General features: G+C 36.1%; 1 protein-coding gene across 2 annotated transcripts in view; it reads left to right on the forward strand.

Moving 5' to 3' along the window:
- Positions 1 to 15,304, forward strand: part of taf1c (TATA-box binding protein associated factor, RNA polymerase I subunit C) — a 50,119-nt gene that overhangs the window by 20,268 nt on the left and 14,547 nt on the right. Inside the window, exons 11-15 of one of the 2 annotated variants that reach the window (XM_056445693.1) lie at positions 843 to 968; positions 6,483 to 6,660; positions 6,904 to 7,041; positions 9,939 to 11,011; positions 12,606 to 12,934. In XM_056445693.1, the coding sequence (XP_056301668.1) occupies positions 843 to 968; positions 6,483 to 6,660; positions 6,904 to 7,041; positions 9,939 to 11,011; positions 12,606 to 12,902 (1,812 nt within the window). In that variant the 3' untranslated portion in view covers positions 12,903 to 12,934. The remainder of the gene's footprint in view (positions 1 to 842; positions 969 to 6,482; positions 6,661 to 6,903; positions 7,042 to 9,938; positions 11,012 to 12,605; positions 12,935 to 15,304) is intronic. The other variant, XM_056445692.1, reaches the window with a different exon arrangement.

Below are 15,304 nucleotides of genomic sequence, written 5' to 3' on the forward strand. Positions count from 1 at the left end.
TTGTTTTTGCTCATGCTTTTGTTTATTATGAATAATGGTCCTCATTTGCAATTCACTTTGGATAAAAGCGTCTGCTAAATGAATAAATGTACAATATTTGAATAAATTTCACAGGTTGGATGTGGTGGAACAAATGAAAAGAAACATTACTATTACTCACATTATTATGGTAGCACTTTACAATAAGGTTATGTTGAAGCACTTACTAACATGTACAAACAGTAAACAATACATTTATTGCTGTATTTATTGACGTCTGTTCAGTTAATGAAAAATAGTCATTTATTGTTAGTTCATGTTCACTCACAGTGCATTAACTAATGTTTACAAACATGAATCATTAATAAATGTGGTATATGTATTGTTCATTATTAGTTCATATTAGTAAATACATTAACATTATCCAATGAAACCTTATTGTAAAGTGTGACCATTATTGAGTCCTATTATTAGTTTTAGTAACATATAATAATGTTAAGAATGATTAATTTATTGTTAATAATTCCATTAACAATAATAAGATAATAACAATTAACAATAATAACCTGTTGTTTATCAATATAGAACTAATGATTTTATATTACCTGCATAATAATAGTTGTAGTGATAGTAGTAGTAGTAGTCGTTTTATATATCAAATATATAACATATTATATTGAAATCACAACTGATAATAATGATTGGACTTTTATGATCATTATTAGTTAGTAGTAGTATTAAAAACATTGTAATATTGTTTACACATTTTGTTTTGTCTTTATTTCCTCCTTCAGTCCCTTCCCTTATTTTATATTATTTACTTATGTAATTTGTTGTTAATCTTTGTCACTTCCTCCATGCAGAGTGCTGACTGTAATCACACGTTGTTCCGCATTGGAAGGACTCCAGCTTGTCTGTCGGGAGAGCGAGTGATTCTGGTCAAATACCTGGGTAACCTCCACCCCCATCACCATCTCATCAACACGCAGGTAAAAACACCGTCTGACATCAGTGCAGTCAGATATTACCCATTAAAGCACAGGTGTCAAACTCAGTTCCTGGAAGGCCGCAGCTCTGCACAGTTTAGTTCCAGCCCTAATTAAACACACCTGATCAAACTGAGTGTTTTAGGCAGGGCTGGAAATAAACTCTGCAGGGCTCCGGCCCTCCAGGAATTAACTTTGATATCCCTGCGTTAAAGGGATAGTTAACACAAATATGAAAGTTACCTTATTTATTCTCTCTTAACTATGAAGCATGTTTGATTGGATTGTGTTCGTTTTAATTCTGTGAGGAATTTATTTTATTCAGTTCATTATTTTGAAATATTTATTTATTTATTTTATTTATTCCTAACACTGTTTATTCAAATGCAGTATGAGTTTTTGCCAATATAAATGGTAAAATCTTAATATAATCTATATCTTCACCAGTATAGATTTTTTTCTCTTAAAAATGGCCATAGAAGCTGGCATGGAGTTAACCACAAACAAATGCTCCCTCTTATGGTTTTATAAGATTCTTTCGTCTGTTGAACAAAAAAGAAATATTGACAAATGCTAGTTACTGGCACTATTATAGGAGGAATCCATTTACAATGAAAGGCAATGGGTGCAAGCTAGCTACATTTTTCTAAATATCCTTTTTTTGTGTTTAACAGAAGAAAAAACTTGTCTAAATAACAACAGAATTGAATTTTTTTTTAGCTGAATTATTTCTGAAATACACCATGAGCGATTTTTCATGAGATTTTCCAACACGTTCTTGTATGGTCATCTGTAGGGACGCACCAATATGGACATTTTGGCCAATGTTGATAAACAACTCTTTAAATTTATATAGGCCTATAAATATATATTTTTTCTATTCATGATTGCAAAAACAAATTTGAACACATTATACTGTTTACATATACAATTAGTCATTTAGTTCCTGGAGGACCATCAACACTGCATGTTTTGGATGCAGTGTCAGTCACACCCTTTACAGGTATTTCAGTATCTGCTAACGAGCTGATGATCTGAATTAGGTATGTTTGGTTAAGGAGACATGGAAAGGTTCAGGGTATCATCGGGGTCTTAAAGTCTTAAAATGTCTTAAAGAGCCCATATTATAGATGAAATAGGGTCATATTTAGGTTGTAAGGGTCTCCAACAACAGTCTAATATGCATGCAAGGTCAAAAAACACTTTGATGGTCTTATAATCTGCATTTATTTTTACCTAATTATCCCAGCGACTCTCATATGATTCGTTCAGCGATTCATTTGTTCCCAAACCCATCCTCAGCGCGAAGCTAATCTGCGCTGATTGGACCGATGACAGCCTGCTGCGATTGGTCGACAACACTGACAGGCTTCAGCACGAGGCAGAGTGAAATGCCCAGCTGCTAATCTACAATATAAAAGTAGTCACAGTGCACACACGCTTCATAGTGGATTTTGGCTGCCAGTGGGTGAATGTAAACAGACGATGGACTAGAAAATACTGACGACTATTTCATTGAGCAAAAAGTCCAAGAACTGGCGAGGAGGTCACAGTCTTCTTGCTCTTTTCACACACACACACACACACACACACACACACACACACACACACACACACACACAGGGCCTGCGCGTCCATAGAGAAGCGGCTGAATAGAGAGGGCGCGGCGCTCAGTTATATACGCGAATACCCGTGCGTTACACACACGAGGAGACACAGACACACACACACACAGAGGGCCGGCGCGTCCATAGAGAAGTGGCTGAATAGAGAGGGCGCGGCGCTCAGTTATATCCGCGAATACCCGTGCGTTACACACACGAGGAGACACAGACACACACACACACAGGGCCGGCGCGTCCATAGAGGAGCGGCGCTCAGTTATATCCGCGAATACCCGTGCGTTACACACACGAGGAGACACAGACACACACACACACAGGGCCGGCGCGTCCATAGAGGAGCGGCGCTCAGTTATATCCGCGAATACCCGTGCGTTACACACACGAGGAGACAATAATATTGAGCTGAAATATTTTGAAACTTGTCCGTTGCATGTGTGTAAACAGCTGACGATCCGTAATCAAAGCGGCACGCGTCGCGTTTTCAACGTGGCTTTACACGCGATATGAGAATATAAAGAGTTAACCTGATACAGTACACGCTGTTACAAGTAACAAAACACAACTAAATACATCATGTGCAAGCTAGAGTAAACGAGGCAATAATTTTAATCGCACTTACACTTGTGAAATGGGGGTAGAAACTGATTCATGATGCACTGATCCATCAGTCTTTACTGATCCTTCCTTTAACGAACTGATGAAGTCTTCTTTGAAAGCATATAGTTTTCAGAAGCACTCAGAACTGCTCAAGGCTGGGCTATATTGCTGATGTTTCATCTTTGATTAGACTGTCCATAATATCCATCTGCACAGCGTGACTTCATTCGACCAGTGTCTGTGTGTGTCTCTGTGTGTGTGTGTGTGACTTTTTTTCTGTTAGTGGGCGGGGCCGCAGGTTTCAAATCTCCCGGGTTTGCGCGCCCAACTACTTGTGTTTCGTAGCTGCGTCATCGCGAAACACCTAATGACTCGTTATCAAGACGACTCGTTTGAAGCACTATGAGTCGACTCTTTTATAGATGAATCAATAGTTTTAAACACTGTACACTTACAGATTTAAGCCTTAGCTGGATATTTCACTTTACTTAGAGCTATGTTACACACTACAGGGAAGGGCATTTTCAAAAACCCATAATATGGGCTCTTTAAATTTCAAAAACAAAATTTTAGGTCTTAAAGTTTTAAATTCACTGAAATATTGTGTTGTATGTCTTAAATAATTTTGAACAGGTCTTCTCTCTGTTTAAAATTATTTAAGACATCTCCTCTGTCCAAGTAAAGTTACCCAATCAGGCCAACATCCATCCAATCAACAACAGTCCATCTTAATAAAATCATTGAGAGAAAACTAAAAACAATGACAGTTCCTCATTATTATAACAGAGCAGTTTATCTCCTCACGTTATCTTCCATTCATACAAAACTATTTACAGAAGTAAGGGCGAGTAGACATAATATTTATAAATAGACATAAAACTTCAGGTTTTATAACAGAAATGCTCGAATGGTTGAATAGAAGTTATACTCCATCCATTTGGACCAAAAGCCAACAAATATATATTTTTGATTATATATGTAATTGCCTCCACATTGCATATATTTTTAACAATGTTAAACTTGTCATTTAAAAAAATAATATATTATTTTGAAAAAAATGTATACAACTTGAGTTTTTTTGTTTTGACACATTAAAGTATGTTGTTAAGAAATAATTACATAGATTTTTTTCTGTGCATTAGAACTATTCATTAGTGTTTAGCCCTGTATAAGTCTAAAATTTTATTCATAATGGTATTAAAAGGGTCTTAAATTTGACTTGATGAAACATGCAGAAACCCTGAGAGTTGGTGGTCTTCCAGGAACGTGGTTGAGAAACACTGGTTTAACTGACGCTTCTGTGCAAAGCAACTTACAAACTTACATAGTTAGAAAGTAACTAGTCAGGCTAATTGAATGACTTTTCCATTATACAAGTAAGAAATTACTTTTCATTTTTAGGCAATTTAATACTTTATGTACTTGTCTGTAGTACTGTAAATAAATAATCAGTTCTGTATAAATCAATTTAGAGATACAGTAAAATAGATGTATTTTTTATTCACAATTTGTCTGACAATTGCATGTGCTTAAAAATCTAAGAATTGAGTAAGAAATTTAAGCCAATACATGGTATGTATGAAATATGGGGTGGTCATATGAAACTTTAGTTTTATTTTCATACATAATGTTTACCTTTTTATTATTGAAAAAAAATAAATTTAATAGACTCTGTTTGACTTGCTTAGAACTCTTTCAATTCTCTACATTTGTCTGTGCATTGAGGTCTATAAGTTAAGCAGTAATGAGTGAATAAATTACTTATTGATTTTTTTAAAAGACTTTTCAGACAAAGTAATTGGAAAAGAAAATGTAAACGCAATTATAATGATGCAACTAGTAATTAATTTATTCACCCAACATTAGTTACTTACAAATGAGGAAGGCATTAAGACTCGACATGAAGTGGTAATACACACAAGAAGTGCTACTTGCACAAATGTACTGATGTTGCTTAAGCCTCCTTTCCACTGCACACAACAAATGACAAGCGTCATTCATTTCCAATGGAGAGTAGTCCGGGAGCTGCGAGGAGTTGCGATCATCTCCGTATGCTGTTGAAATATTTGAACTCCTGCGACTAGACCGTATGTGACTGGCTGACCGAATGTGATTCGTGTGTATTCCAGTGTTGTACAAGCAGGTCCGCGCGCGCAAGATGAGAAATAATATTTTTTTGGGTTATTTTTTTAATCAGAAAAAGTCTGTATATAAAAAAAAATTCTATTCATAAATGTAAGTAATAAAGTAATAAAAATATATTTTTTAATGTTGTCTTCACATTCCCTCCAATATTTTTAGCGGTCTATGAGTTTCTGGTATTCATTCATTCATTCAACCACTGTGAACGCACAGAGGATAAAGGCTCTTGCACTCCTTTATTTCGGACACTGTGAGAACAGCTTCTCTCCCATGGTGCATGTCAGGTCTGAAAATTCTGTGTGACTGCCACAAGGGGGCGTATTTCGACAGTCGTGTCCAAATGTCGTCTGCAGTGGCAAGGCGGCTTTAGAGCAGTGGTCCCCAACCTTTTAATCACCGCGGACCAGTCAATTTTACCGCGGCCCGAGTGGGGCGGTGGGTGGTAGGTGGGTTCTATGTAGATTGCTAGGCGACAATCAACTGTTTTCTCAGTGGATGACGAGCTGACAAGTCATTGCTTATTTGTGGAGAAAATTAAAGAGCACTGCAGTGTTTGGGTGTTCTGTGTTTGTCTGAAGTAATTAGTTTACCAAATGTGTATATATTTCATAAGCATAAAGCAGATCAATCAGTTCTAGCGTGCCTCACTCGCAATCCAAAAAAAACAAGCGAAGTTGCGCACGAAAAAAAACGTAAAGCCGCCGTCATTTGCGATCTCCAGCAGTTGATCTTTTTTTCACAGATATGCTGGATTCACCAGATTTGTTGACAATTGGGATTGCGGATTCATTCCTTTGTTGGTCCTTCACTGGGCCTTTTACCCTTCGCAAAAAAACTTTCCAAAGACGTCTATTTTTGCTAGGATGTGGGCTAAATTTTATTGCTCAAGTGCACGAGATATAACCAAGAAAATACGGTTGTTTTTCAAAATAAAAGATCGTTTAGACTTTAGATTATTAATAAATAAAACAGAAATAATGAATGAGTTCTTGTGTGGCCCGGTACCAATTTATCCATTACGGCCTAGGATGTTGAGGATCACTAGCTTAGAAAAATAAGAGCTGTTTTATTGAGGCTTTTATTGAATATCAGCACATCTATCTAATGCCTTCTCTATACAAAAATAAATAACTTCCCATTTCCTCGTCTGCAGTTTTCCTCCTACATCATGGATGAGCGGGTTCCCAGTATTCCTATGCTGAAATGGGACCACATGATGGATTTTCCACCAATATTCGCCTACGCTTTACCTCCAAAATCACACAGTCAAAGCTGCAAACTGCTGCTGGGAGCTCAGAGGTCGCAGGAAATCATGTTACTGCAGTACACGGGTGAGAGCTTTGGACTTGTTAACAACAGTTGCATATTGTATTGCATAACATGTTCCTTCATGGCAAATGATTTCACTCAAAGCAAATTGCTGTGCATTAATATCATCCTTGCCATGGAAGACAAGATGTTTACTGCATTTTAAGCAATGGCAGTACTAATTAGGGTTTTTTGTCATGTGTGTGACAGTGAAAATGCAACTTCATGTCAACAACCCTCATCATCTCCTGTTTTGTGTTATTTAGGTGGCAGACAACATGCCTGTCAGACTCAAGGATCTATTCAAAAGCTTTTGTGTCCAAAAGACAGTCTAAGCCACCTGAGCCTTCAGCTGCCACACAATAGACGCATCGCTCAGAAGAGGCTGAACAGCCCTGCTGCAGGTCAGAAACGTCCTGCAAACATTTAAAACAGCGGAAGATTAATAGGTTTTGATTTGCATTAAATATGGGTTGTATGAAGTGGCAGTTTAAGTATTACCTGTGTAGCATAACATAACATGGTGTCTTACAGGTTGGCCTGAAGTGCTCATGAAACAAACCTAATTATTACAGTGAAAGTGAACAAATGTTCCTGTTTATTTTTATTATAGGATTAATTTAGAAAATAATTGAGTGGTAAGTTCATTGACTCAACAATATTTGTAGGTCAACTTGTAGGAAAATAATAATAATAATAATAATAATTAAATCTTAAAGTGTAATAATAATAATATATTTATTATTTGTTTTATTTATTTATTTGTTTATTTGGGGTGCCAAGCCAAAATTCATCCCGCCACAGCTACATTACAGCTTCTCATTCATGTTGTGTCAGGGAGGGAGATCACAAGCGCTTATACACTGTTCTAAGCATATGTATGCGAAGAATGGGGGCTATGGCATCTCTTTGGGAGATCAAAACAGGTTTATGAGGGCAGACCGGGGCTGGCGGGCACCGTTGCAAAACCACCCAAATTTTCACTATCCACCTATGTCACTTTACCCGCAAAAAATAAATTCAAAACCGCCCAATTGGGCGGGAAACAGTCCAATCTGGCAACACTGCGCTTGAGCAGCGCGTATTTGAGGGCACGCAAGAAGCTTTGTGCACGAACAGAGAAAATTGCCGTGCAAGTAAAGAGATTTGCATGCTGTAGGCTATTCATAAAAACGATCTCGACTCGTAATACTGAGCTTACGACATTTGTCATTGTAATACCGCCACAGGTAGTTACTAGATCTGTGTAAAAAAAGGCCTGCCGCCACAGCTGGGAAAAATCCTGGAGGAAACACTGCTCACCATAGTAATAATCGTAGCTTTTGCGATTTGAAAATCGCACCTCTTCAAATCGCGTAATCGGGTTAACATCGATTAATCCTGCAGGCCTACAGTTTAACATATTCCCATAGAAAGCAAGTATAGAATTGTGTTTTCATTGTTGCCAACTATTTTCAATGAAAAGGCGCTATGCTCTGCTCAAAGTCACCAAATGTTGCTAGATTGTCATATGTCAATTTGCATATTACTGACGTCATCACATCCAGCGGTTTCTGTTTGTTATATTGCCATAATTTACATCAGAACACTACTCCAGAGTACACTGTTCTTGACAACAGGACTAAGTAATTTAAAATAAGTCTTATCTGCACACAATGACACAAGGACATGTCATTTTGATGGCACTGGCTTGTTTATTAATACAGAAATGTAATTTTGGCAGATGAACTAAGAATTTTGAGCAAGAGACTGGCTTTTGCAGGTCATCCATGGTGTTTGTAGTGCGTTGTATTGAGAAATGCACTGACTGTTTTACAAATTTCAATTCAGATCTGAGAAATCACACAGTCATGACTACAACCTACAAAACATGTGCATAATCTTTTATTCTCATGATAAATTCAGGATCTTTTGCATTATATTTTATTTATAAATTGCCCGGTAAAGTTATTTTTGTTCTAAAATATTTGTTAAAAAACGTATTGAAGACAACAGTATAGGCCTATATGGTCAATCATATAGTCAATAAAAAAACTGAAAAACATCATAAATTCTGTATTAGGAAATATGAACTCATCGGAAATAAAGAAAATAAATCTCAATGCATAAGGTTTTTATAAAGTATTTTTTATAGTATTAGTACTAAATGTACAATCTTTACAAAAATAGCACTATTTTTTGCAGTATTAGATTACAAGACCAGAGAAAACCAGTGCGGTATGATCGGAAGTGTACAAAAGGCTTAAATATTTAAACGGCATATTTTTTAACTGGAATGTGTCTCTGTTTACCTGTGATATGATCGAGCAAAACGTGGGGGTAAAGACCATGGTTTAAAAATTGTAAGGACTAGAAAGTACAGATATTTGTGTAAAAATGTAAGAAGTAAAAGTAAAAAGTTCTCAAAAAAATAAATAGTAAAGTGCTGATACCAGAAAAATCTACTTAAGTATTGTAACAAAGTATTTGTACTTGGTTACTTCCCATCTCTGGAAATCAGTATATCGGGATAGATGTGTAGTGAGCTTGCAGTAATCTCTCAGACATAATAAACTTTCAGTGCGGTGAATAGTTTGACCACAATGAGCCAGGCTTTACAAAGTAGTTGAGTAAATTAATAAAAGTGAAACTGACTGCCTGGCGCAAATGAATTGCCATTAACAGAAAATTATTTAGCCTAATATAGGCTACTCTGAAACTGAATATTACACTGTAATTTTATTTATATTAATATTTTATTTAACAGACCAGTTTATGTTTGGGCGTTGAAGCATAAAAGCGAACCTTGTTTTGAAATATCTCCGTCTCACTCACAACAAGATTTGGCGAGGTATTATTAAGTAAAACTGGCCTCAGACAGTTTAGTCTGCATCAGACCTGCAGGAATATATCAGGCTTTGCTAAAAGGCTGATTATTTTACCAACGATTCGTGTCAATAGTGGTAGCCTATTGCAGATTTCAAAGAAAAATCTTAATATTAAAAAAAGAAACATAAGCTTGACCACAACAGATCAATGTCATAACGAATGCTTAAATAATGTAGCCTAGTTTACAGCAAGCATCATGTTTTGAGTTGGATTGTACCGTCTGTCATATACAGCAGGCCTATGAGATATATTATTTAAGTTTATCATCAGAACTATAGAAACTGTATTATGCATAGAAATAGAAAAAACGCACCTTATCGGGATCGGATCTTTATCGGTCGATACTTCCAAAAAATGGTATCGGTGCATCCCTAATTAACTCAGTGGTTATCAAGCTCCTGTAGTCATTTGTTTCTTTTATGTTCTTTTTTAGGTTTCATCGCTGTACAGAACAAGGACTTTCTGTCTGTTTTTCATCTTACGGACACTGCAGACATATTTTACCAAACATTGAAATTGCAAACCGATCAAACCACGACCGATGGTCAGTATCCAGAACAAACCGCCAGTGTGGAACCAACAGTAGGAGACGATGAAAACTTGCAGTCGCAAACCAACAACAACATTTCTGAGAACAACTCTGAGACTGAGGGACGGCAAGTTATCGACAGTGTTGATAATGATGCCTTAAACAATTTGGATGCAAATGAAAATGTCAGCAACGAACCACCTAACATTTCAACTGGGATTAATCCAAGTGGCTCCACCAAACCTCTTAAACAAAGCAAATATCCTGATCTTCAACTGATTTGGAACGTATGGTTCGAATTTCTTTTTAAAAACTCAGCAGACAAGAAGTGGCTTCCTCAATTTCGAAGGATATACATTGCTGATATAAAGTGCTTAAAAGCTACTAAGCAAGATAAGCTTGAGGAGGATCAGTGGACAAGATTGAGGAAAGACCTCCAAGAGGTCATGAGGAAGAAAGACTTGCTTGTGCATGGCGTCACTTATCTGCCTCACTTAAATGTGGTGCAAATTCCCGATCCTGTAGATCCTGAAGATTGGCCTGACGATGTAAGCCAGCGAATGGCGGCATCATGGGAAGGCAATTGGAAAAGCTGGTGGGAAGACAAGCTGGGCTTAAACCGGGACAAAAAAATAGCAAATCTTCGTCAAAAGCGTCGGAGAGAAAAGCAAGCCAGAAGTCGCTCTCGCACATCGCTTTCTGGAAGCTTCGCCTCGTCTGTTAGCAACCAGGATAGTCTCTCTGGTTGGTCATCGGCCGCGAGTCAGTATTTGGGCTCGGATGAGGAAACTTTGGAAAAATCTCAAGCTACAGATATCGAGGAGTGGAAGTCCAGACCTGAGATCTGCAACAAGAGCCCCATCTTATTGAGGCGTTTTCTAAATCAACAGTCGGTTGAGAAAGAAGCGGTTATTTCTCCTTTGAGAAGACTTGAGCAAGAACTAGTGAGATCTTCAAAATCTCAGCCCTCCCTTCAGGTAATCGTTCACTGTCATTAGCCTTATGATTGTTTCTTAAGCTGAAGCGTGAAGAGTTGCAAAAATAGTTACTTTTAGTTTTTTTATTAAGGATTTTCAAATATTACAAACAACCAAGCCAATTAGACAAACAAACCCCAAGCACTGCCAGTTAAATAACATGTACAAATGTATCTGTTAACAAAATAAGTCGAAACAAAAGAAGCCAGAGCTGAATAAATGGCATTTTATTTTTATTTTAATCAATTATATGCCATAAAGGACATGCAAACACTGCAAAATATTTAGCTATAAATTCTACTGACTGACCTCACATGAGAAATCAAACTCCTTTTCACAAATTGAGCTTAAAAAAACATTTAAGTAATTTTTAGTACTTAATTTTTCATGTTTTCTTTAATATTACATTTTTTTAATTTGACTTACTCTGAAGTACTGGATACGACATTGAAGTAGGGCTGGGTGATGATTCGATATCATTAATTATCAAAATCTATAATTTTTAGATAAAACGATAATGACAGTTCGATAATTGCTTGATAATATTTACGCACTATGCTTAACGCTGCGCAGGCATTTTGCAGCACAGCATTTTTACACAGTAAACAAGTGTACAGCCATACAGTGTTAGTTGCACTTGAAGGAGTAGGAAAAAAGTTTTATACGTCAGCCATGTGTGTATGTCCTGTCACAAAATGCGGCTAAAAGTCCTTCACGATATTAATAGTTTGATTCAGGTCTTTACGTGTCTGCACTTCAATAATGCAACTAAAATAAGAATACTCCACGTCTTAATTCCATTTGTGTTTACAACGATTAGGACAGTTATAGTCTCTGTTGGACACGGCAGCCGCTGAACTCCAGTGAAAAAAAAAAAAAAAAAAGGCGGTTGGGTCACACTTGACACTCACCGAGAACTCCGAGGCCGCTCTGGGTTGGGTTGCCACATAATTTGCAGTTTAAATCCAATCCTGCCTCTTATCTTCAGTGCTAATTTCACCCTCACGCTTCATCATAACATCACAACTCACGAGACAACTTTTCACCTCCACGAGAAATCTCGTCGTGATTTAATCTCACGAGATCTCGTCACATCCCTAAAATCGCAGCAAGATAAAACATCGCAATGTCAGTTTTTTTCCAGTATTGTGCAGCTCTAATTTTTACTATTGGAGCACTTCCAAATATTCATCTTACCATTCCCAAATTAATGAATGAATGGTAAAAATGTCAAGTAGATTTAAATAATGATTTTATGCCATCAAGTATTTTTGCTGTGAAAATGACTTAACTTATTAATGATTTTGTGTTTGTGCTTATTTAATTGGGTTGATGTCTTGTTTTCGCTAATTCATGAAAATGACAAGTAATACAAAGACATGTTTCTGCTTAATGTATCTTTAAAATAAAATTAAAAACAATGTGTACTTTCAATAGATGATCATGCTCATAAAAAAGTGTGAAGATCCTCTAAGAGCGACAAATGCTAATTATTGTAATATATTGCCAGAAGATCCATTATTACAGATTGTAATTAAATGTTTTCATGTATCACCCAATAATATATTAATCTCCAATGTACCTCTACTTGCAGGTTAAACAACCAACCTCCAGCACCCCTAATGCTACAGTGGAGAAGGATTCGGTAGATCATCCCACACAGGTCACCCCATTGCGGAAGTTATCCATCCCATTAAAACGCTGCAAGGAGTTTTACCTTAGTTCTCTTCCCACTTCCCAAACATCTACTCAAGACTCTACAACGGATGGTGGATTTTCTGTCCCTCAGGCTCGCCTTTTGTCACCAGTTTCATCTTCCAAGCGAGCTTCCCAAATCAGAAGCTCCTCACAGGCCTCCCAGCCAAAGAAAAAGTCTAGGATGGGCTTCTAAAACTCTGGCTCCAAACAAGGAATGCAGCTAAGGCAAGTGACCTACTTTTTGTGTGGTGTCGGATGTCTGGATACTGTATAGAGGCGGGATGTGTTTGAGTGAACAATCTGAGCCAATGTTTATGTAGCGAGTATGTGTTTGTGTGTGCATTGCAGGAATTGCACAAATATTTTTGTGCGTAAATAACAAAATGATTACTTGTTTAAACCAATTAGGGGATACTGGTGGTCTTTTGATTGCATTTAATGCAGGGTGTCCAGTAGGGCTGCACATTATACCATTTTAGCATGGATATCATAATATGATCAACGCAATAGTCATATCAAGAGTAAACACAATTATGAGTCTGGATTATAATTTATTTATATTTAATTGTTGATTATTATTTAATTAAATTGATTATAATTTCATTTTGCAAGTTTTTTTTTAGGCCTGTGACTGTGAGGATTTTAAAAGCATTGAGGCCTATGAAATTGTCCCATTTGAAAATTAATAACGATACATTTTATTGTACCGTTTATAAAATGAATGCTATGTGGTATTATTTTACATTTGTTTATTCAGTTACTGTATACCTGAATACAGTTTGACTCCTCGGAAAACATTACAACGATTTTTATTTAATTTGTATCTCTTTCTTTATTGAACATATCGACGCTTGTAGATTGTTTATTATATTTTATGCACTCCTATACAGCATCACCCCAATCAATCTAAGGTTATATTATTCAACTCATTTAGTGAAGTTGTATTCATCTCGCAATATATCGCAGATTAAAATAAATATTGCAATGTTAGATTTTTCCACTATCGTGCAATCCTAGTGTCCGTAGTCTTAAAATGTCTTAAATTTCAAAAGCTAAAATATAGGCCTTAAGATCACAGAAAATTCATCTTGTAGGTCTGAAATAATTGTAAACGGATCTTAATTACCCTTTGTCCACGTAAAGCTACCCAATCAGGCCAATATGCGTCCAATCAACAACACATCTCAATAGAAATTGCGATAAAAATCTATTTAAACTATGGTTTAATTATCGTCCTTTTAATATAGGGATGCTCAATTCGGTTAATTTTCCCAGCCGACAACTACCGGTGGTTAACAGAATATTAACCATTAATTGGTCAGATTAATTTGAATTTATTTAATAAATTAATTGACGTGTCTATTTTGTGTCTGACACATTAAATATAAGTCTGAAGTTGACCCAGGCAATCATGAGGCAGGCAGTTCTGAACAATTGCATAATCTATCGGCTTAAAGATATCGGCTTTATTTTGATATCGAAGTAATAAGATTAAAATGAGCATTTATCGGCTGATATTGATATGGCCACCGATATATCGTGCATCCCTAGTTTTTTTTTCAATTAAAGTTTTCCATCAAATAAACTAGCAGGCTACCTCAAATCGATCGCTCCACAGAAAGTATGCATTTAATTAATGCTCCGCTGTTATTCCTATATCACATACCTCTGTCAATATTTTAAAAAGAAGTTATTATTTTAAAGATTGTCATGTTTTTACCTTAGAGCTTCTGTGCTTTTTTTTTTTCGTGTGCGCACGGTCGCTGCGTTTGATAGGAGACAAACAACGAGGCGCATATGTTGACTTTTTAAAAATATAGAAATATAGGCTACTATAGCATACACTATAATGGTTTTGTTTTTTACATATATTATTGCATTAATTTGCATACATGTTTTATAGTTTACATAGCTATAAAACAAAAGCCTCAGTTTGGTGTGAAGTTATCATTATGCAAAAATCAAATGATGCAGATCCAGGAGAGAGGCCATCAGCGCTGGTTTGGCATCAACTCAGCTATGTGAAAATGTGACCAGCATATTCTTCATTAAGATTATTTGACAAAATATGTCTGTAGTTGCACGTGTTACCCACCGGTGAGTTAACAAATATGTAACAAATATCGTTTAACTAATATCATCGGTTAAAAATGCAGCTTTTTGGTTAATGGTAAATCGGTTGATGTGAGGATCACTATTACAATGATAATTGTTTAAAAGTTCTCTCTGTATTTTTAGTTGGTATATGGTGAGGGCACTAACCTGGACAGACTGTTGTGCATACATCTAGTTCATTATAGTTTTTAGAGGTATGTTTAGCGATTAAGTTATGTTGAAAAATGTGTATACATACAACTGGAGTATGCTTGTTTTGACAATTTCTTTTAATGTGTGCCTAAGAAATAACTAATTATGATATATTATAAAAAAAATATTTCCTATAGAAGTCTTTATATAAATCTTATATAAGTCTTCATATTTTAATAAAGTTGTCTTCATGATGGTCTCAAATTTGTCTCACAATTGGTTCACATGATTATTCATTTGCACCAATTAGGGGATACTGGTGGTCTTTTGATAGCATATAATGAAGGA

The sequence above is a fragment of the Danio aesculapii genome, chromosome 21 (assembly GCF_903798145.1).
Source record: "Danio aesculapii chromosome 21, fDanAes4.1, whole genome shotgun sequence".
Classification (NCBI taxonomy): domain Eukaryota; kingdom Metazoa; phylum Chordata; class Actinopteri; order Cypriniformes; family Danionidae; genus Danio; species Danio aesculapii.